The sequence below is a fragment of the Eutrema salsugineum genome, unplaced genomic scaffold (assembly GCF_000478725.1).
Source record: "Eutrema salsugineum unplaced genomic scaffold, Eutsalg1_0 scaffold_10, whole genome shotgun sequence".
NCBI lineage: Eukaryota > Viridiplantae > Streptophyta > Magnoliopsida > Brassicales > Brassicaceae > Eutrema > Eutrema salsugineum.
Window position 1 is genome coordinate 10,155,368 of NW_006256908.1, and position 23,043 is coordinate 10,178,410.

Below are 23,043 nucleotides of genomic sequence, written 5' to 3' on the forward strand. Positions count from 1 at the left end.
AACTGAACATTATGTATTTAACGGATCTTTAGAATAATCCTTGTTCACGATACTGATGGAAGATACTACGGAGTATAGACTATCTAAAATCCTAAAATAATTGTTGGAAAAGAATTAAAAAATGGATTAAATAAAAAAATTATGAGGATTTTTAAATTTTCAATTGAATACATATTCCATCTACAACTTTTAAAGCTCGACTAGACCCAAATGATATGATAAAACTGCAGAAGCCAAATAAGTTTGAAGAACGACACGTCGACACCCACTCAGATGGCCCTCTAAACAAAAAAGACACCCACTCAAATACCAAACATTTAAAAAGGAAAGTATATCTAAATGATTATTAAGGATTTTGTAATTATAATATTTCAGCTTATGACAATCAAAATTGATAGATTTAATCATTTTAAAAATATTGGAAATGGTCATTTGATTCATTTCTTAGAAATTACAAAATTTAGAAGATATAAAAATGGATCCTACAAGTTTAGAATAGGTCAATGTTTATTAAAAAAAGTTTTTGATAAAAAGGGTTCCTCTTTAAACTTTTCGTTGATTTTTTTGGTTCGGTCAACCTTTTCGGAGACTTTCATAAAACTAAGCTTATGATACTTTTGGAATAATTAAACAATGGTGGTAATTAGAAAACAAAACATATGGTATTCTATAAGAATTGCTTTTTCCTTAAGTTAGTTTTTGTTTCATCCTAAATAAATTTAGAGACGGCTTTCCTACAATTTATTGTTTGTCTTTGTCTATTCTCGTATCCACTAAATGTGAAATTATTTCACGAGTGTATCTTTTTAAATCCGTTACCCACTAACTAAAGTTTGAGACTTTTGATTTTCGAATATATGTTCCTATAAAAAGTTGCACGTTTTCAAACTATTTTGTTTTAAAACGCGTTTACCATTTAAACTTTGCACATGTATATCATAGTGACGCATTCGTTCCAGATTTACATTACGCAATTGTAGACCGACAATAAAGTCTAAGTTGTACCAACACACGTGAGCCAAGTCTTCCCACTTGCAATAATTTGGTTCTTTATCTTTTAATGATTTATTCAAACTTGTCACATGTGGCTCACAAAATCACCCCAAAATCACAAGTCTTAACTCATTAGTTGACTCATGACCCTTACCCATCTCCAAGTTTCACACCTTCACTACTATCCAAAAACTCCTAAAACACAAAACGATAAAAACATCAAATAAAGTATTGCTTTAAAAAAAAAAAAAAAGTTCGATAGAGGATAGACTGATGGGTTTCATTCAATAGCTTACATTGGGAACATATTATATGTTTACAAAATACTTCACCACACTTTCTTATCTAGTAGTATATCTCTTAACAATCATAACTTTACCCTACTTTGCCTTTAACACCATCCTTCTCTTCTTCAGCCACCGTCAATCTAGCCGGAGCCGGCGCTGCCATCTCACTCTCGGCGGCCAACGCTTTTTCTCTATACTTTTTGTAGATATCACTCTTGTAAAACTTCTTGGTCCGGATAACCAAAATCGTCGAGACCAATACACCAAGCAAAGTTACCGCGGTAATTATAATAAAAGACAGCTTAAAACAAACCGTGCCTTTGCAACTCAAATCTTGTCTTCCTTCCTTTCTATCTATCCCTAATGCATTGTTTTGCTTCTCTGCCTCCACGTCATACAAATATCCGGCGACCCGAACGTTAAGCAAATAAGACCCGATCGGGCTTGCCACGGAGCCAAAGTTATACAATGTTGCGTAGTACTTTAGCCCGAAAATCTCGGAGATTATTGCAAACAGAAGCGGCCATTGCGCACCAAAACAAAACCCTATGATGACTGATGCAACGTAGAGTCCACCAGGGACGTTAAATGCTATGAGGAGGTGACCGGCGCAGGACAAGAGTAGGATCAGTGTGAGCATGAGAGGTCTTGGGAATTTGTATTTGATCAAGAAGATCTCAGAGATCACACCTGAAACCACACGACCAAAGTAATTCCATATGCTTACTAGTGACACAAACGTGCTTACGCTTCTCTTTGGATAACCAAACGAGCTTCCTATTTGGCCCAAATTGTCTATCGCCGTCAAAGTCCCTCCAACACCACAGATCGTCGCTAAGAACAAGATCAACATGTCTACGCTAAACAACGCTTGCAAGATCGTATAGTCATCTCCTCTTTCCGGTGGACTAAACATAGTCTTCCAACACGACGCCGTTTTAACCTTCTCTTCTTCCTCCTTTGACTCTTCGTCATGATGAGCTTTGACCTCTGATAAATCTGAGCTTGGTTTCTCGGTGACGATATTGATCGGTGCTGGATTGTTGAAGGCGACTTGTTTATCATTCCATAGCTTCCTCTCTTCCAAGACGACGACTATGATCGGCAAAATAAGCAAGATGATCACCACGGCGGCGCTGCCACCAAACTCGCTCTGTGTAAAGCCGGAGAGTTTGTCGGTGATGATGGCCACCATGAGAAACGTCGCTAGCCCGAGCGAGATGTAGAGGAAGTTATAGAAAACCTTTAGCTCGTTTGTCTGCCTCACCACTTTCATCATCCTTATCGTCCTCAAGAAAGCAAACGAGATTGCTGCAGGTAACCAACCTGTAATTACAATTATACTCATACAATTAGTCTGGATTTAGATCCAAGATTTATTCCATTAGTAAAAAAGAAGTCATAAATCTCTGTTTTTTCCCCTCTTTTGAATTCATACTCTGTCCAATGGATGGAGATATCAAGATTCATATACAGTAACCCATTAACCTCTGTTTTCATCTGTTTTTTTACTCTGTTTTTTACTCTGTTTAGTCTTGTCAATTTTTTAAAAATCGTAACTTACCGATCATCAAGATGAGAGATTTGGTATCGTCACCATAAAAAGCATGGTAAAGCTGTGTAATAATGGCGCCGCTAAGACCGACATATCCTTTGAGAATCCCCAAGACAACACCACGTGACTCCGGGAAGTTCTTGACACACGTGACGAGCGATCCGGTGTTAGCAAACGACTGCGAGTTGGCTCCAACGCAGATGTAGAGACACATGTGCCAAACTTTAGGCTTGGAGATCCGTTCTGTGACGGCGAGCCAAATCATGAAGTAGCCAAAGAAGTTAAGTATGGCTCCGATAATGAGGACGAACCAAGGAGGAGTCACCTCGTTGATTAGACCCGCGAGGACACCAACGTTGGCTCCAAGATCTTTGAAGAAACCGAGGAGGTTGAGAGTGGTTTGGTCGTAGCCTAAGGTTCTCTTGATATCGCCTGAGTAGAGACTGAACATGTAAGTGGCTCCAGCCGCCGACATGATTAAGAGACTCCCGAAGAACATGAACCATCTTCCGGTTAGGATTTGGATGGTTAAGCTCTTCATTGAGCCGCCGGGACTTGCAGCCACCATTTTTTTTTTGGTTCTTTCTTATGGTTTTAGGAGAGAAGTGGGTGTTCGAGAGGGATGCTTGTGGGTTGTGTTCTGGTTGGAATATATTAGCCCCACGAAGTGTGCGTGAAAGTGGCAGGGAGAGAGAAAGTAGAGAGAGAAAGGGCGAAGACTGTTGTTGTTGACGTTGACTTAGAGAGAGTGATTAGAGAGGGGAAGGTTGGAATTAGAAGCTATGCTTTAATCTTTTACAGATATATTTAGTATTCAGATATTATGTATATTACAGAAAATGGCAATAAATTCAATGCATTGGAGTGGATGATTTTCCTGGTAATGAATTTAATCCTTAGATACAGGACGTAGACACGTTTGAAAAAAAGATATTGACTATATAGTAGGATGGAGAAGAAAAGAGGGGTAAGAATTACATTTATGGTAGCTACTTGCTTGGAAGAACAAGATAGATTTTTTTACAAAAAAAAACAAGATAGATATTCATAAAGACTGCCCATTTTTAGATAAATTAAATATTGATATGATGGAAAAAAAAAGAAGTCAAATGGATGAAGATTTTTTATTTATTGAATATATTATCATAAACTATAATTATTTAGATAACTTATAATTATAAAAAATGATAAGAATTACACTGTTTTTTATCTATAAAATACCATATCAATGGTTCTGCGATTTTGACCAAAAAAATGGTTCTGCGATAAACTTTCTAATACTTCGATATACATACATACAACAAAGTATATGTGGCCCTAAGAATATATATATATATATATATATATATATCCTAAACTTGCTATACAAAATACAATACTAAGAAAAAAAAAGGAAATGTACTATAAGAACTATATAGGGTATCTACACAATATATACGCCCAATAAAAGATAACATGAAAAAAGCCATTGATGAATGGATTTCAGTCTATGAGTATGACTACACAATTTAATTATATATAAGAAAAGGGCTGGGCAAAATATCCGTTAGTAAAATACAACTAGCAAGTGTTCAATTATTTTGGACAAACATTCATATTGCAAAACACTAGTTTTTTCCAGTAAACATAGTAAACTGAAGTAGAGTAATTGTTAAAAGGCATAGGCAACAGAACAATTAGGTGTGCAAGTTCGAATCACCTTCTATGCAAAACAAGTTATTGAATATGAGTTTTTGGGGTCCCTACTTATTCATGTAAGAAAGTGTACATGCTAAATGCTAATAGCTTGGTTGTTCCAAACTCAAATGCCTTTAAATGTAAATACTATAAATATAGGAAAGCCTAATATTTTGTTTTGGTTAATCATATACTAGATTTTTGAAGTTATAAATGAAGAAAAATATAATAATATCCATATTTTATTTAGTTTCCGTTTATAATTTATGATTTCCGAATGATGCTTGACTGAAATATAAAAACAATTTTCTATAAGTTCACATATTTTCAGGCTTAATGAGTGATAGTATTTTTTCAAGGTATAATTCAAATATATATATTTAGTTTTGGCAGAAAAATTACAGTATTCTTTTTCATATGATCAAGTGAATCTCCATGACAATAACACTGTTAAAGGCCAAAACTTAAAATAGTACGGTAATTGGTCTGACAATTGATATCGCCATATCGGCGTTAGTTCTGTTCAACTTGATCAACGTGGGAAATGAATCATCAAAAAGATTTTCCAATATTCTTCTTTTTCTCTATGTTTGACGCTCTTTTTTCAACATCTTAAGTTGACTATTAAGAAGTTTCGATAACGCAAGGCTATTTTCTTTCTATCCTACATTATCTGGGATTTTTCTCCCCATCAATTATGTTTTGGTATAGTCATCTTAACAAGTAGGTCGGCAAAGAAAATTCTTAATAAGTAGTGCTGAATGGCAACTGCTCGTATACTTATCTCTCTTTTTTGTTAAGAAAGACTTATTCATCAGTTCGATTTGTATTCTGATGCGACTTTCAAAAGTAAAAATATTTTAGTCAAATTATTTTGATTTGTTTTTGGGATGTGATTAACGATTTTACTTATATTTTTTTCTGACACGAAACTCGTTTATATTAATAATTTTATACGGTCACGATTAGAAAAACTAAGACATATAATCCTTAAATAATACATAATCAGTCAGTAAAACTGCAGCTTGTGATCCATCTCATGTCCTAAGTATGAATTATACTAATTGGTTTGCCTGATGTCAGATTCTCAATCCTTGATGACGATTTGAGTTTAATAATTTAAATTGTTTTCATTGAATAGTCGGTCAATGTAGAGTATTTGATCTACCTTATTTTTTTCTATCGAATCATTATGTGTCCTTCTGTTTCGTAACTACATATAAAAACTGAAGACGTGCAAAATAGTAGCTCTAAAAACAATTAATATATGACGTACACCTGAGGACTCCCTTGCAACACATGGAACATGTTACTTTTAAGCACGAATGCGTTAATTTTTTGTTTTTTTTTTTGGTTTCGTGGTTTTTTATAACCTTTAGAAGTTTCAGACTTTTGTTTTTTTTTGGAATTCTGAAAATCTGTTGTCCAAATTCAACATGGGCTTGCTTGTATTGAACTAGAAGTGGTTTTGTTGTGTCATCATAGACCCGATATACCGTTTTGGATTATTATTTTCAACCTTATGACGCATGACAGAAGAATCTTCATCATGGATGTCCAAATCATGTACATGTGTTTCTTGAAGGCAATCCAATTTATTGAAAAAGAGTAATTTTTTTTCCTTTTATTGATGGTTTTTGTGTCTGTTTTGATGGTAGAATGATTTGGAATGAAACTTGGTTGTAAAATGTAGAAGGATATGACTATATGTGAGCCACTACCCATATAATTATGAGCTATATGGCGTGTGTGCCACACATGCTACAAGATCTGTGCCTATTGTTACGAAGTGGATCAAATTGGTCTGAACTCTTTGGGGTATGGACCACAACCACTATATTACAGAATGGCGTATGCAATAATTAGACCCACCCAGCCATGTAGCTTTACATAGTCGTATACAAGCACAAGACAACATCACCCACAACATGGACATATTTACTTTTTTTTTGTTTTAACCCTAATGTATTGACTTTGTTTGGAATAGTGATATTTTTGCATTATACTTTAACCCATTTCCATGGATCCTTTACCCACAGAAGCCTATCGTCCTTAGAATCGATAAACTCATATTCCTACGTTATTTTTCTATAAAAACATTAGATTATCTTTAGTTTGTTTTTTTCTATGTTTCTTTGATGTTATGCACATATTACTCATATTTTTGTATCAATCATCATTTCATTTGCATCTTTGGTTGTCGTTGTGTATTTCTATCTTTAGTTTAATTTTTTTCTATGTTTCTTTGATGGTATGCACATATTACTCATATTTTGTATCAATCATCATTACACAACAAGTATGTAAACTTGTTGGACACAAACACACACCATGTTAAACATCCTGGCCAAAAATCCAGCCCAACAACAATGACTTTGTTCCTAACAAGAGAACTGATTGAGGAGAAATCGAGTTGACGACTTACACTCGGCCAATTACCACTAGCCACTAGGCTATCACTGCTAGGTTTGCCTCTTTGGTTTTTGCATGTATAATTTTCCTAATAGGCCGTGCATTATTATTATTATTTTTTTTTAAGTTTTGTGTTTGAAATTTAGATATATAGTCACTATAGCACAGTTTTTTTGTTTTTTGTTTTTATATATGGTGAAGATGGCTGATTAACATATGAATGTTTTTAATAGGTATTGAGCAAAATCCACGGGTACAAGTGCGAATTAGTCAAACTTGCGAGAGCTGTTAAGTCAGCTCTCTTAATCATATTGTATCTTTCTAACCTTTCCCCCATAAATTTGTTTTACATAGTTATGTTTAGGTTTGAACAAAAAGTGAGATGCTATCGAACCCAAGGAATATAGCTTTCAACGTCTCCATTATTGTCTCTTTGTCTTCAAGTTTGGATCTCAAAGAGATTCTGGCAGTCTTTAAACACTTAGAGGTCTGTAGGATGTATTCCACCAATTCAGTCTCTTCTTCTCTTCCTCCATAGTCTATCAGCTCAAACTTCTCCAGACTTGATAACAAGCATTCGGGATAATGGCTCCGTTCCATCCAAGAAGCAGAGGCGGCAGGAGGTTCATGGGTAAATCTCTGAGAAGCAACAATTGCTATTAATACATTAAAATCACATTTTGACTTGGGTTAGCTTTTTAGTGAGGAGGTAAGGAGGATACGTACATAGTCAACAGTAAGAGATTTTAGTTTAGGAGTATTGTAAAGAAAAAGAACGAGTGAATCCATCCAGTCTGAGTCACATGGTATTATCTTACACTTAATCAGCTGAGAGAATTTGATGGTGCTACAATACACTGCCTACAATGATGAACAAAACGACATAAGTACGTAGATGCAACAATGGGATGAGAGAGAGAGAGAGAGAGAGAGAGAGAGAGAGAGAGAGAGAGAGATCAGAGATAGTTACCATTTCATCTGTCAAATCCAAATCAAGAGACGAGACACCGGAAAGAGATCTTAACAACTTGTCAATATCATGGAAACTCTGGCCAATAATAGAAGCATCCTTGAGACAAGGCATATTCTTGATCGAGTAAGAGTCTCCTGAATAATCAGTAATGTAAAAGTTTGTTAATGCCGGAGTATCCATAACCAAAGACCTGCCGGTATCTACTTCATCATTGTCATCTGGCAATGACGTATAATTTACATACAAGAAGCCCACTAAAGAAGGCACTTTCACACTAAAGTTGGCAACATTATCATCCTCTTCCCGTTTCACAAACAATAACTTAAGAACGGGACAGCTCGATAATAACGTAACGATAGAAGCCTCGTCTCTATACACTACATGGTAAAGTCGGAGTGTTTCGAGGGATGGGAGGCAACAAGAAGGAAAATCCACGAGAATCTCGTGGGAGAGTTTCAGATGCTGAAGAGTTTTGCATGTGTAAAGGCTCTTAGGCAATCTGGTTGGATCTGCGGGCCATAGAAGACTGAAATATAGCACGGTCAAGCCGCGATTAACAGCGTTTTCAACCCACTTCTCGACATCAGCATCAGTAGGACATTGTCCACCGAGTTTGATAGACAATAGTTGTAGGACAGGTGCTTTGTGTAATTCCATTGAATTGTTAAGAAACTGCCACACGCTTCTTTTATGGTTATTATCTCTGTATGCAAGTACGGGGAGCATCGTCCAGATAAAACGCCATCGCTTAGACAAAATCATGGTGGACACTGCATCTTTTGTCGGAATAGACGACAGTATCGTCAAAAGTAAATCTTCGGGTAAGGCACTTATCCTGTCTTCACAAACAATCTCTTCAATTCTACCACCACAATTTTCATAAGTTTCTGCCATCTTCACGAGATTAAACCCTAAGAGAACTGATTGATTCGATGCCGTGCAAAAGAAATCTGCTATTGATTAAGGTCCTAATCAAATATATATATCACTTTAATATTATTGTGGGTGTTCTGGGCCTTTGTGTACACTCTTAGGCTCGAAATAAAGCCCATTATTATTAAATTGTAATTTTTTGGTGAACCTCTCTCTATAGCTCTTTAGCCTCTTACATAGTTTTGACATTGAGTATTTATGGTGGTTTTTAGCGTGTTGTCTGATGTTTTTTTTTCTTGGAAATAAAAATTTAAATTATCTTTAGTCTTTTTTCTATTTATATAATCAAAACAAATCATTTTACAAAAAAAAAAAAATTTCTCAACATAAAAAAATATTTAATCAAATTAAAACATTTTTCACTTAAGAAAGCATAACCTTTTTTACAACATACAAATCTCATAACAAAGATGACAATCTAAAACTAACACTGAAGACCAGAACAAACGATTACATAACTTTGAAAATTTCCAACCAACAAAAAAAAAAAAAATCTACAATCTATATTATATGGCTACTCTAGCTTTAGTTGTGAATTTTGTGAAATCATTTAGTATAATGCTGTCGATCACGCGAGAGTCGAGACCTAAGCGACACTGAAGACGTGAAGCACTAGACATATACGACATCCCCCACACCGTGTGTTCACTCCATACACGCACAAGATCGACAACACTTGTTTTCTTTTTGCCCTTCGAGCTTTTCCAATTTGTTACCATAAAATAATTATTATGAATAAAATCAAGAAAGTGACCTTTTTTGGAGCCCCCAATGAATATGATTTCATAACAGCTTCTTGATACGTTCTATTCACCACGCTCTCCCAATTTCACATCTTTGAACTTACGTTACATCAAATCATTACAGAAACAGGTCTGGTCTCCAATCAAAATGAATCTCCAAAGAGATTTGGTCTCATTATGCATCTTTTCCTTTTCAGAAAATTTCGAGTTAAGACTATGTTTTTCGACTTTTTGGATATTGGTATCAAGAAATTGAAATATAAGAGGAAAGACAAAATTGAAAGGAATCATCATGTCTCGCAAAATCAACGACTCTGTAACTAACATAGAAACAAAGATTATAAGGCTAAATTTGATTTGTTCAATCTCTAATCTTAGCCTTAGTGCTGATTATCTACTTTATATATATATATATAAGTTTTTTTTATATATATCTATTATATAAAGACTCAGTTGAGTCTCACAAACTTGACACATCAGCATGACACAACAACTCATTTATTTGTTATTTAAAAACTTTAGTGAAACTCTAATTAATTTAAGCTAATTAATTTAAGCTAATTACTTTTATGTTCATTTTTCTGTGCACTGATTTATTTACCATCATAGGCCTCATGGCTTTTTGACTCCCATTTTTGATGATTCCTATTCTTAATGATGCTTCAAACGTTGTCTTAAATATTGGTCACTCATGTTTCAACGCATAAAAAATAATCAGCAAATATAGAGAAGAAGACATGGAAAGAAGTAAATATTACCTAAGATTTTCTAATAAATCTCTAATCTACAGCTTCCATGTTGTAACTTATGCAAATTTCTATATAAAAGCTTACTAAAATGAATGTTATTCACAAATCCACGGTCTAAGATTTATTTTTTGGTCATGGGCAGAGACATTTACATTTAATACCATCGTTTGTGTTCATTTAAAGGAAAAGAAGAATTTTGCTTTTAAAAAAAAGATTTTGTATGATGGTTTCGAGAATTCTGTGAAGAGTAAATAGCAAGACAAAACTATAATAATAATTTCTAAAATAATAATAATTCGGCGACGAAGCTATAATAATAATTTCTAAAAACTTTGTTTTAAGTTAAGTTGGTGTAAGTTATCTATTCTATTTATTTTTGTTTTATAGAAAATTTTAAGGGAGAAAAATAATACTCTGAAAGACTTATTACATCCATTAGTAAATTTTTTAATATCTATGTTTTTACAAGAAATGATAAAAATCTCGTCTCAATGAGTTATAATTAAAGAAATCTTTGTGGAGAAAAGATAAATATAATTTATATCAGATCTTGGAGTTGGAGTATTGGTTCACCCAAGTACTGCAATAAAAAGCCACTGGAGCGGAAAAAGTAATCCGATGGTGAAAATGGAGAAAGACGTATTTGGTAAGCTTTTACGATAGCTGGTCATGCTTATCTAAAGTTCCAAACTCTACCTGTGATGCAAAAGATAATATATAATATGAAATATCACAGATTTTCATGCTATATTTATTTTCTAACTTTTCTAATTTTAGTGGAGTTTGTGACGGTTTTGCCAATGAGAATATGAAAACTTTATGGAATAAAGTTATCCATTTATTTTGAGAATATACCTCTTAGGTTCATAATCATAATATTTAGTATTTGCTGGATTCTCATATCTTTGTTTATGATATTCAAGATAATTTTTCACGTTTAATTGAAGACAACGTTTCTTAATAGAGAAATTTTCTGATAAGATTTCATAAAACCAAAGAAAAAGTCGAGAAAAAAACTAATTAAAACAAAATCACTTTAACAAAAAAAGTTAACAACTAATCTCTCTAAACATATATATGGTCAGTCTAAAAAAATCAAAAATCTAAATTTTTTTTTAACATCACAAAAATCTAAATTAAATTTCAGTTTTTTTTTGTTTTTGATCGACAGTTTAGATACCTAGAACGGTTTGGTTACCCAAACCGAAGATATCGAGTTTATGTAAATAATAATTTGTAAGTGGACACAAGAGCTTCTTGCTAGAATGTTTGCCTTCGAATTCTTCACACGTGAAATATGTGATATAGTGAAAGAATTGTAAACTGAAATTTAAGAATAAAACTAAACGTCAGTTTTAAACATTATAAAAATATTAAAAAGAAAACGCACGCACACGCAGGGGTACTCATCTAAGTATAAACGTACGCAGCTCTTTCTGAGTCAATAGAAATTACATTTTAACAAAGCAAAAATAACACATCCTTTAGGACTTATAATATACGAGAAAGTGGCCTACTTCGAAAATGATGTTGGCTTTCTTCTCGGAACTCAAGATATTAATCTATACAAATTAAAACCCTTAAATTAGAAGATGAATCTCTTCAAAACATACAATCAATATCCTTGAACACCGTCTTCTGATCGGCTCTTCTCTCGCCGGATTGCTTAAACGCTACAGTGGGAGCGATTCTGCAACTCCTCCTCTGGTGTTCAAGCACAAGTTCACCGGCTAACCAATCCAGCTTCTCAAAATTACTCTCTTCATTGATTTTCTTACCACCAAACAGAACCGATTCCACATTCTTCTGCTTCAGCATCTCCTCTGCTACTCCCAACAGCATATTCACATTGCTTGGACTAGCGTCCGTGTCTATGTTTGGTCTACACGGACCAAAGCTTGACCCATTCGCCTATTAAACCACACAAATAACAAAGATTCAACATTCATAATCTTGATCAACTTAAAACATGGCTTCAAGATTAGCAAACTCAAGTAAAAGCCTTAATAATACCTGAATACGGACGTAGTTACTCCTCCGGCAATGACCAAACGCCATGGAAACGGCCTGGTCCACAGTATCAGCAGCTCCATCAGCAGAAATCCGAACCGCAGGTCGAGACCAATGCTTAGCCTTCCACTTCATGACCTTATCACATTCATACTTCACATCAACCAACTGTCCTGTACCAAGAGACAGCACAAGCAAATCCTCAACGCCTCTAACAAACGGAAACTCTTGCTTGTTATGCAGCACGTGAGTGATCGCTGCAGCCGTTGGATTACTCATAGCTAAACCACCATCAACCGCAACGCACCGCGTTTTACCGTCCACTGATCTCATCTCAACCGGCTCGAACACTCCCGGTTCGGCCCACGTGGCTTTACAAACCTCCCACAGCTTGAAATCGTAGCCGTCCGTTTCTAACGCGTCGGCACGTGAGAAGAGGAACGGTGCGGAGCTAGTGAGGTCGTAGCAAGGAATCAGCACCGGTTTAAGCGTGTCTTTAAGCGTAAGCTCAGCGAATGAGTCCTTCATCGATTTCTCAAGCTTCGAACTCGACCCGGTTTTCATGACCCGGTTTAGTATCCTTCCCGGTTGTGACTTGTAGAAGCTTTTGCCGTTCTTCGCTAGGAACCGCCACGTGTCATCCGCTTTGAAGATCGGACGGTCACCGTCGCTTGAAGCGAAAAGCATCGCCGTGAAAATCCCACCGATACCGGAACCGGAAGCGACGTCGAAGTAATCGGCGATTCGGGCATTCGGGTCACCCGATTTCGATTTCAACGCGTGTTCCAGATAAGCCAAAGCCTTTCCGGGTATAATCCCTCTCATTCCTCCGCCGTCGATGCTCAAAACACAGACTTTCCCTCTCTGGTTCTTAATCGATCCCGGAACGACGCCGTTTATGGCTCCCGCAATCGCCGGTGACGTTTCCTGATCGGAGCTGCTCCGTGATTCCATGAGCTTGGGTTCGTCGTACCCGAAAAGGAACTTGCTTTCGAGAATCGAGAAAATCTCGTAGCTGAGCTTATCCGTCTCGATGCTCGGTTCCTGCATATCCGCCGCCGTTACTCCGCCGTTGCTCTGTTTGATCAAGTGATGTTTAACGGTGGCAGACGGAGTTTTTCCGATGGAATCAATTGGTTTATTGTGTACTCTTTGCATCGTAATTAAGCGATAAACCCAACAACCCAGAAATAAAAAAAAGAGTATTTAATAATCTTATAAATCACTCTCTAGGCATTATCGCCCAGATAAGACAAAACCCTACAAACCAAAAATTCTAATCTGTCTTACGAACACGAGAAAAAGAGAGTATGAGCAGTCTCCTTCGCAACATTTGAGAAATGCCAAAGTTAAAGAAAAAACGATGCTTTTCTTCTTCGTCTTCTTCTCTCTCTCTCTCTCTCTCTCTCTCTCTCTCCTTATTTTCCCTCCTTAAATCATCTAAACAATTTCAAGAGAAAGGCAAGTGATTTCTATATAAATCCGCCTTGAGAAGACAAAAAGAGTCTTCTTTGATCCGGACAGAATCAAGAAATCACGGAGGGAAAAGCAAGAGATGAAAGAAGTAAAGCAAGCAAGAACACAGAAGATGCAAAGGATCTCCTTTTATAGTGACTTTAATATCTCACGCGTGACTTTTGTTACTTAGAAAACAGAGAATTGAGCCATGAATAATACGAGTAGGCCTTCAGTTACATACGATACGTAACGTACATCGATCTCTTTAAGATTCCGGACAATAATTAGATGTATTATACAACGACCAATCATTCTAAGAATTGCGAATTTGAGGTGTGTTTTGCTGAGAAGTCATTTTATAATCATGTATTATGAATTTATGAATGGTGGGATAATAAGGTGGTTGTGTGACTTGTGTCATATGAATACAAACACCAATGATACAGCAGATCTTTCTTTGTACATGTATAACCATATGATTAATTAGAAGAATTTAATTGATTAGAAAACAAATTAATAGAGTCCAATAATGTGCATGGACGAACGACCAAATTCACCCTATAAGAGTTTTGAAGAATAATTTTATTGAAACTTCCGAATTTTGACTAAACTCATACACACAAGTTAGTTTTTTTTTTTCAAATCGATACTCGTAATTAAGAGAAAATATTATGTGCATAAGAGTAAGATGATTGCTCTGTTGACCAAAGTCAAGGAAGTCAAAAGGCTCCACATGTGGTCACAGGCCGAAGGTGTAGCAATTCGAATGGACGAAGGAGGAGCCTAAATTAAGACAACTAATGTGACTATGAAAAAGTCTAAAAAAAAAAAGTATGGATGGATTTTACCTCACAGATGCGTAACCTATTCATTAAATGTGCAGTAGGGTATATCCCAAGGCTACAGACAACAACAAAATATCCCAAAGCTACGGACAACAACAAATATAAATGCAAAAAACAAAACAAAAAAAACCCATGCAACTATGTTCAGCGATTCTTTGAATCTTAAAAATTTAATATTTGACCAGCTCGAGCTGATAAGAACCGGCGAGTAACTGTCTTATAGGCTGTACCAGACAAAGTATGAAGTATATTCAACCAATTTCAAAATTTAGCTTAAACAACTCAACATAATATCCGTTTTCATGAGCCTAACCATTTGTCTGAGTGTTCTTATTATTTTTCAGTGTATAGAGGTTTGCAATATGAATGTCAGATTATACGAAGCTGTTTTCCGCGAAAGATAAATTGTAAGTAGCTATGACAATGCATGTGTATGTTACTTTCTGCCATTCAAAACATTAGGCTAAGGGGATATTAACAAGTATACATCTCGGTTATATAAGGATGTAGATTTGATAAGCTTCCTATAACCCTTCTTCTTTTCCAAACTATTCTCACTCCCCTCATCTCCAAATTATTGATATAATCATAGTCATAGTATTAAAACTTTTACGGGATCAACTTGTTTTTTGACTTCGAAGAATATGAACTTCCTTCAAGTCTCAAGATATCAACAAAGTCCTTGCCAGCGTCTATTGTCCTAATTATTTAATCTATCATTTATGAAAGCTATAGGAGAAATAAAATGATGCTCTCTCTGCTCTTTATGATCGCTAGCAACTTAGCTACTTATAAAGTTATAACGATAAATAAACTTAATTAATCTCCAAATATTGCTTTCCATATTCACCTATAAAAACACAATTTGCTTCCATCACGGGGAAATCAAAACTGAAGTACAATGATTAAAAATATGTTTACTGGTGTAATGGAATCTTGTCTCAACAGCAATCAATTAATAACGAATTGATATACCTGAATGAACTGATTATTGACGTCAAAAAGAAGAGAACTGATTACTGTTCAATTCACATTAACGCAACAAAACATTTTATGTACAATGATTTGTTAATACTTCTAAACACTACATACGTTCTTTGTTTCTCTCACACTAATTCAGTTAATTAGTGTTATTGTAGATTTCATTGTCAGTTCTCTACTAATGTAATCTTACGTTGGTGAACTAAATTATTATTAATGTGAATCAAGTGGATGATATTAAGAAATAAAAAACCTAGTGCATCTCAATAATTAAATGGTAGTTGCATGCGACATTCTCCTATAAACCAAATTAAAGAAAAAAATAGGAACAAATTTCGAACAAGTGAGCAGTGGAGTAAGTTGGTGGGTTGGGCACCGACGGGAAGAGGTCCACGTCACTGTTGGTCCCCGTAATCTTCGCTCCTTTTTTTGTCTTACACAAATCCGAACAGTTGATGTTATAAAAGAAGAATGTAAAGCTATTTGAATCTTTTGATTTTTTTTGTTCTTTTGTTCCGCATTTGTCGCTGCGCGTGAATACACTTTTGATTTGCTGCAATAAATTTTCTTCTCTCATTTTTTTTTTAACCATGATTTAAGGATATGTTTAGCCAGCCCGTGATTTTGGATACATTTGTTACTTGATCCGTTTTTATGCATGTGAATATTTTGTAATCCCTACCCTACTTATGAACTATGTGAAATTTTAAGCTAAAAAATTGTCTACTTGCATGTTACTTTCCTCGATGATTTTTGGGGTTATTTAGAGTTTTGTTATTTACGAATGTTAATTACATTTGTATTTAATAATTGTTACTTAACTTACTTAGCTTGACCCGTATTTACGAGTCTCTAATTTGTGATATTTTATTACTTTTCATCAACGGATACGTAGCCAGTAGCTAATAGCCAAATACATGACAAATACCAAAGATATATGCCATCTATTGTCCTTAATTCTTCTATTTCTATCTCCACCTAGTCTACATCCAAAATTGCGAGTTTGCCAAAATCCTTCAATATCAGTAAATATAATCTAGCTCACTGTTTTCGTTGGATTCGGTAATTCTGCAAGTTGATTCAACAAGACCTAAGAGTCAAGTTGGGTATTATGATCCCGACCAGAATCGACAGCTCTGAAACCAAAAAGACGAACAAGTACCATAGTGGAGATAGGAAAAAACTGATGAACATAAAAGCTCCAAAGAAATACTACCAAACCTTTTTTTAACCATAATAGTAATAGACCTTTTCATGCTTTTTTGGCTTTCGTATTTTTGTTTTTGTTTTTTGTTTTGGTTTTTCCAAACCATGATTCGGTCATTGATTTATTATCAATATTTTTTTTGTTTGTTTACGTCGCCTCCTCCAAAAATTAATTCTTCATATTATGCACATGTATTTCATAAAACAATAACAATCATAAGTCTAAATAAAACTCAATGAATGCATTCAAAACAAAAGCCCTTTTTTACTTGCATTCGGAGAGGACCCTCTAAATATGTTTCCTTCTAATATGTTATCTTTACGTGTATAAAAACCGAAATTTCTTATTTTCGGAAAAACATACACGATGAAAATGAGATGACTTCTACCTAATAGAACTATTTAGCATACAACAAAAACATTATTCACTTTTAGGATTTACACTGTTCATACATGAGTCTATTTACGTTAGGTATTACTTATTAGTCATCTTCCTATTAGGCTATTATACACTGTTATACACTTTATCAAAGTATTGTGAGGACACATTTCTTTATGTTAATAAAGCGATGCTATCAAACTACATGAACATGAAGTACACGCGAAACAGTATGAAAGAAAACACAGTGTGAGATTCAAGATTTTAGAATTAGTTGCCCAACATCTATATGACCCAAAAAAAAAGTTTCCCAAAATACACTTTTAAAGTAAAACGGCACCGTTTAGCGACGAGGCTTCGTTCTTACTATAGGGTTTAAGCGGAGCGGTTTAAGCCTTGCTGGGGTTTAGAGACTTGAATCTTCTTCTCCGATCCTCTTCTCTGCTGAAGCTATAGCCAAAATGACTACTTTCTTAGCTTCCAAACGATTCCGTCCACCTCTTCTTCTTTATCGTTTGATAAACTCCAAACCCTTTTCTTCACAGCCTCAATTTCCCAATCCACCGGATAATTGGAGTCTAGACACCGCCGATTCCACTAGTGAAACCATCTCAGAACTGAAATTTCCCAATCTAACCCCTGGACCGGATCGCTTACCTTTGGTTTCAACCTTCGAGCTTCAGAATCAGTGCGATGATGTGGACGACGCTCGTGTAATCGAAGTGCTTCTAGGTCGTAAGAACGACCCAGTCTCGGCTCTTCAGTACTGCAATTGGGTCAGGCCTTTGACTCGAATCTGCCAAGGCAGAGATGTCTTCTGGGTACTTATTCATATTCTTGTTAGCTCTCCTCAGACTTACGATCGCGCCTGCAATTTGCTCGTGCTCTTCGTTTCGAGCAATCCGCTGCTAAATCCAAGCGTAGTGGTTAACCAATTGCTTGATTCAGCTCAAAGGTTTGGTTTTGGACTCGATTCGAGAGCTTTCAATTACTTGTTGAATGCTTATAACCGAAATCGGCGAACGGACTATTCTGTAGAGTGTTTTAATCTATTGATGGACCGAAATGTGATTCCTTTTGTGCCATATGTGAACAACATTTTAAGCTCTTTAGTTCGAAGTAATTCGATAAATGAAGCTAAGGAGATTTATAATAAGATGGTTGGGATTGGTGTTGCTGGTGATAACGTTACGACGCAGTTGTTGATGCGAGCTAGCTTGAGAGAACGAAAGCCCGAGGAGGCTGTGAATATTTTTAGGAGAGTGATGAGTAGAGGAGCAGAACCAGATAGTTTAATGTATAGTCTTGCTGTTCAAGCTGCTTGTAAGGTACCGGATTTGGCTATGGCTTTGGATTTGTTGAGAGAAATGAGAGAGAAGTTAGGTGTTCCTCCCTCGCAGGAAACATATACTAGCGTGATTGTGGCTTTAGTGAAGGAAGGTAACATGGAGGAGGCTGTGAGGGTTAAGGATGAGATGGTTGGTTTTGGGATACAGATGAGTGTTATTGCCGCGACGAGTTTGATTACAGGATATTGCAAGGGAAATGAGCTGGGTAAGGCTTTGGATTTGTTTGATAAAATGGAGCAGGAAGGGCTGGTTCCGGACAAAGTTATGTTTTCGGTTATGATAGAATGGTTTTGTCAGAACGAGAAGATGGAGAAAGCTGTTGAGATTTACAAACGGATGAGAGCTGTAGGGATCACTCCTTCATCTGTTCTTGTCCACACGATGATCAAAGGGTGTTTGAAAGTTGAGTCGCCGGAAGCTGCACTTGAGATTTTTAGTGACTGTTATGAAACAGGGCTTGCACACGGTTTCCTGTGTAACAAGATTTTGCAGTTGTTATGCAAGCAAGGAAAGGTTGATGCAGCGACGAGCTTAATGAGGATGATGGAAAATAAAGGGATTGAGCTTAACGTAGTTTCTTACAATAACATGATGCTTGCTCATTGCAGAATGAAAAACATGGACTTGGCTCGTTCGATTTATTCGGTTATGCTTGAAAGGGTTCTAGAGCCGAATAACTTCACTTATTCCATCTTAATTGATGGATTTTTCAAGAATCAGGATGAGAAGAATGCTTGGGATGTCATCAATCAAATGATCTCTTCCAAGTTTGAAGCTAGTGAAGTTGTATATAACACAATCATCAATGGATTGTGCAAAGCTGGTCAGACATCTAAAGCACGAGAGATATTGCAAAATTTGATCGAGGAGAAGGGCTGTTCCATGAGTTGCACGAGTTACAATAGCATCATAGATGGATTTTTCAGAGAAGGTAAAACCGATTCTGCTGTCTTAACTTACAGAGAGATGAGTGAAAACGGTATCTCCCCGGATGTTGTAACCTTCACCATCTTGATCAACGGATTCTGCAAAAGTGACAAAATGGATCTAGCTCTTGAAATGAGACGAGAAATGAAAAACAAGGATCTGAAACTTGATATTCCAGCTTACTGTGCTCTAATAGATGGATTCTGTAAAAAGCATGAAATGCAAACCGCAGTTTCTCTGTTCTCCGAGCTCCAGGAACTAGGATTGGTTCCGAACGTGTCTGTCTACAATAGTTTGATTTCAGGATTCCGTAATCTAGGAAACATGGAGGCAGCGATTGACCTGTACAAGAAAATGGTGAATGATGGTATAAGTTGTGATCTGTTGACATATACAACGCTGATCGATGGGTTGTTAAAAGACGGAAATTTGATCTTTGCTTCTGATTTGTACTCGGAAGTTCTTGCTTTGGGTATTGTCCCTGATGAAATCTTGTACGTGGTACTGGTCAACGGGCTTAGTAAGAAGGGACAGTTTGTGAGAGCAAGCAAGATGCTAGAGGAGATGAAGAAGAAAGATGCGACTCCGAGTGTGCTTATTTACAGTGCTGTTATCGCAGGACATTATAGAGAAGGAAATCTTGATGAGGCTTTTAGACTTCATGCTGAGATGCTTGAGAAAGGTCTTGTACAGGATGATACTATATTTGATATACTCGTGAGTGGAAAAGTTGAAATAGACAGGGTATCTTGAAGATGTAGTATTTGTATCTTTCTTTTTTTTTTTTTTTTTTTCATCTGATGTTATATATTGGATCAAAGATTCAGCACATTACAAAGATCAACCCTTATCAAAGGGGAAATAGCTCCAAAAATATTTAATTTTATAGCACTTTTTCTTCTCTTCCACTTCCACGTGTCTTTATCCACACAATTTAACCTTACTTCAGATAATGTGAGTGTAATGTATATTACATACCCACATTTTTACCTCTCTCAGGTATACTTTTTAAAGGCCATATCTGCATATCCACATTTTCCTACCCACATCGTTCCCATACTCACCTAAAAAACCACATGTTTAATGCATACAAATGTACCTGAGGGGTAGCTGTGTTTGTTAATATTGATGTCCACGTTTGCACATTTCCATAACCACTTAAGACATATCCACATCCTCTATTTCGCTCCGCCTGTAAAGAAAAAACAGGCGGAGCGAAATGTTTCCAAGCAATCATAAAAAGACCATCAAACACAGTTTAAACTATAGAAGATAAATTACCTTGATGATGTTGCCCCGAACACCAAAACAAACTAACCAGTAAAGAAATATTAAATTAGCCACACTAGATAAAGTATCCCCAGCACAAAACCGGTAACACAGCAAATGGACAGAAAAATAAATGTTGCAAGGACGACCAAAACGCTTAAGCCTGCAAGGTCAATTACAAACAACAAGATTGCATCAATCATAAATGTTGTAAATCTTCAGGGTATCAAAAACTTAACAGTTAGAAGATTCTTACATTTTCCCTTACAAAGAAACGTATCAATTCTTGATGGAAAAGATGATACAAGATGAGCAAAAGCAATTCCATCCTACAAATAAGAATCATATAACAGTTAACAATAAGATAAACACATTTCAACCAAGAATAACACTAGCTTAACTGTAAACATATTTACCTGACCGATGCGTGTTATTCCACGGATGCATGCAATTTCAGTCGTTGGTTCGACTTGTTCGTTCTGAAGACGGACCATATTTTCGAGATAACGAGATATGACGCAAGTATATGAAAAGATCTGACGGATGGTATTTGTACATTGATAATATCTGAACAAACGTTTCTTATCATCATAGATCACAACATCATCCTGCTTAGAAACTATCACTGGCCTGAACCACCTAGGCTCAAATAGCTTAATACCTAGACAAGCTAAACTGATGGAGTAAGTCTTGCTCCATCTTTCTTCTGCATCCATGGTCCATATCTCTAGTTCCCATTCATGATCACTATTCAATACGGCTGTGGATAAAGCTAGATTGTCCTCAAGGTTAACTATCTGAGTTTCCATCTTGAATCTCATACCCTCTCGAAGGGGGACATCATAGAACTCTTCAGTGTGAAGATCAAAGGCCAGTAACCTACAACCACGCCAGATGTCAAACCAATAGATGGAGCCATTCGCACAAGCCGATATTCGTCCCGCTTCAACCTCGTATGGAGGTTGACTCACTTTCCGCCATCCACCAGTGTTGACATCAAGGACGTCGCAATGGTTATGATCAAAGAACATCCTCACTACTTTATAACTCCCCGTAACTTTGTCTCTGCCAAACCCCATCGACCAATATCCCGGGAAAAACGCCGTCCATCCTCCTGAAAAATTTGAAACTTTTCAAAGTTTTGATTTTTAATATCATCAATGCAAAATTTCGAGCATATATTCATTATAGGTTACCGTTCGTAAAAAAGCAGTTTCGGCGGCGGTTCAAGGGGGCTGGAACGGGATCTGGGCCGGAAGGAAAACGGCGGCTTTCTCTGGTCGAGGGATTCAAAACGTTGACCCAACCTGGTTCGGGAATGCAGAGCAAACCGTCGCAACTCATCGACGGTCGTGTCGACTCGCAGCGCAAATAGACAACCTCTTCGTCTCCTTCGAATCGCACCCCGGGGAGGAGACTTGGCGGGGCGCCACAGTCGCAGTGGTTAGCGGCTAGGATTTTCCGGCGGCTCTTACCAGATTTTTGAAAACTCAGATGCATCTCCACGAACATATTTGATTCCAGTATCGATCTCCATTCTTTTGAAACAGTTTTGAATTTGAACAGAGATTTAAGGGGAAGTCTCAAAAATATCTCTTCCAGTAGATCGGGAGCAATATAGATCGAAATCGGGTTTGCTTCTTCTTTCCCCATAATTGGTGCTTTGCTTTACTGCTCTTTCGTGTCTTTAGATTTTTATATAGTTCTTCCCTTAACTAGATACTACTTTATCTATTTTTCAGGTTTTCCTTTTTTTTTCTCCAAATTAGATAAACCCTCTTCCCTTTTCTTCGCAGTCTCGATTTCCCAATCCACCCGATAATTGGAGTCTAGATACCAAGTGAAATCATCCAAGAGCTGAAATTTCCCAATCTGACCCCTTGACCGGATCGTTTACCTTTGTTTTCGACCTTCGAGCTTCAGAATCTGCAGTGCGATGATGTGGACGACGCTCGTGCAATCGAAGTGCTTCTAGGTCGTAAGAACGACCCAGTCTCGGCTCTTCAGTACTGCAATTGGGTCAGGTCATTTACTCGAATCTGCCAAGGCAGAGATGTCTTCTGGGTACTCATTCATATTCTGGTTAGCTCTCCTCAGACTTACGATCGCGCCTGCAATTTGCTCGTACTCTTCGTTTCGTGCAATCCGCAGCTAATTCCAAGCGTAGTGGTTAACCAATTGGTCGATTCGGCTCAAAGGTTTGGTTTTGGACTCGATTCGCGAGCTTTCAATTACTTGTTGAATGCTTATAACCGAAATCGGTTAACGGACTATTCTGTAGATTGGTTATCGGTATC

General features: G+C 36.5%; 5 protein-coding genes across 6 annotated transcripts; 1 reads left to right on the forward strand and 4 right to left on the reverse strand.

Moving 5' to 3' along the window:
* Positions 1 to 1,252: 1,252 nt before the first annotated feature.
* On the reverse strand, positions 1,253 to 3,474 carry LOC18027262 (protein NUCLEAR FUSION DEFECTIVE 4). The gene is made up of 2 exons (XM_006411083.2): positions 2,845 to 3,474; positions 1,253 to 2,606 (listed from the first exon to the last, which is right to left on the reverse strand). Exons 1-2 carry the CDS (start codon positions 3,401 to 3,403, stop codon positions 1,369 to 1,371), a joined length of 1,797 nt encoding a protein of 598 aa, XP_006411146.1. The 5' UTR covers positions 3,404 to 3,474; the 3' UTR covers positions 1,253 to 1,368.
* A 3,810-nt stretch (positions 3,475 to 7,284) lies between these two features.
* Positions 7,285 to 8,791, reverse strand: LOC18027263 (putative FBD-associated F-box protein At1g05080). Its single transcript, XM_024148397.1, has 3 exons — positions 7,895 to 8,791; positions 7,651 to 7,785; positions 7,285 to 7,563 (listed from the first exon to the last, which is right to left on the reverse strand). Exons 1-3 carry the CDS (start codon positions 8,789 to 8,791, stop codon positions 7,285 to 7,287), a joined length of 1,311 nt encoding a protein of 436 aa, XP_024004165.1.
* Positions 8,792 to 11,754: 2,963 nt separating this feature from the next.
* LOC18027264 (patatin-like protein 6) lies at positions 11,755 to 14,011 on the reverse strand. The gene is made up of 2 exons (XM_006411085.2): positions 12,336 to 14,011; positions 11,755 to 12,233 (listed from the first exon to the last, which is right to left on the reverse strand). Exons 1-2 carry the CDS (start codon positions 13,488 to 13,490, stop codon positions 11,925 to 11,927), a joined length of 1,464 nt encoding a protein of 487 aa, XP_006411148.1. The 5' UTR covers positions 13,491 to 14,011; the 3' UTR covers positions 11,755 to 11,924.
* Positions 14,012 to 17,616: 3,605 nt separating this feature from the next.
* Positions 17,617 to 20,230, forward strand: LOC18027265 (pentatricopeptide repeat-containing protein At2g39230, mitochondrial). Its single transcript, XM_006411086.2, has one exon. It carries the CDS (start codon positions 17,663 to 17,665, stop codon positions 20,228 to 20,230), a length of 2,568 nt encoding a protein of 855 aa, XP_006411149.1. The 5' UTR covers positions 17,617 to 17,662.
* A 55-nt stretch (positions 20,231 to 20,285) lies between these two features.
* LOC18027266 (F-box/LRR-repeat protein At2g43260) lies at positions 20,286 to 23,037 on the reverse strand. Of its 2 annotated transcripts, XR_002901553.1 has the most exons (5): positions 21,943 to 23,037; positions 21,163 to 21,860; positions 21,003 to 21,075; positions 20,759 to 20,909; positions 20,286 to 20,669 (listed from the first exon to the last, which is right to left on the reverse strand). XR_002901553.1 is itself a non-coding variant. In XM_006411087.2 (4 exons), exons 1-4 carry the CDS (start codon positions 22,397 to 22,399, stop codon positions 20,809 to 20,811), a joined length of 1,329 nt encoding a protein of 442 aa, XP_006411150.2. In that variant the 5' UTR covers positions 22,400 to 23,037; the 3' UTR covers positions 20,286 to 20,808. The 2 variants fall into 2 exon arrangements, 1 of the variants encoding a protein (XP_006411150.2); XM_006411087.2 differs by having other exon boundaries at positions 20,286 to 20,909.
* Positions 23,038 to 23,043: the final 6 nt, after the last annotated feature.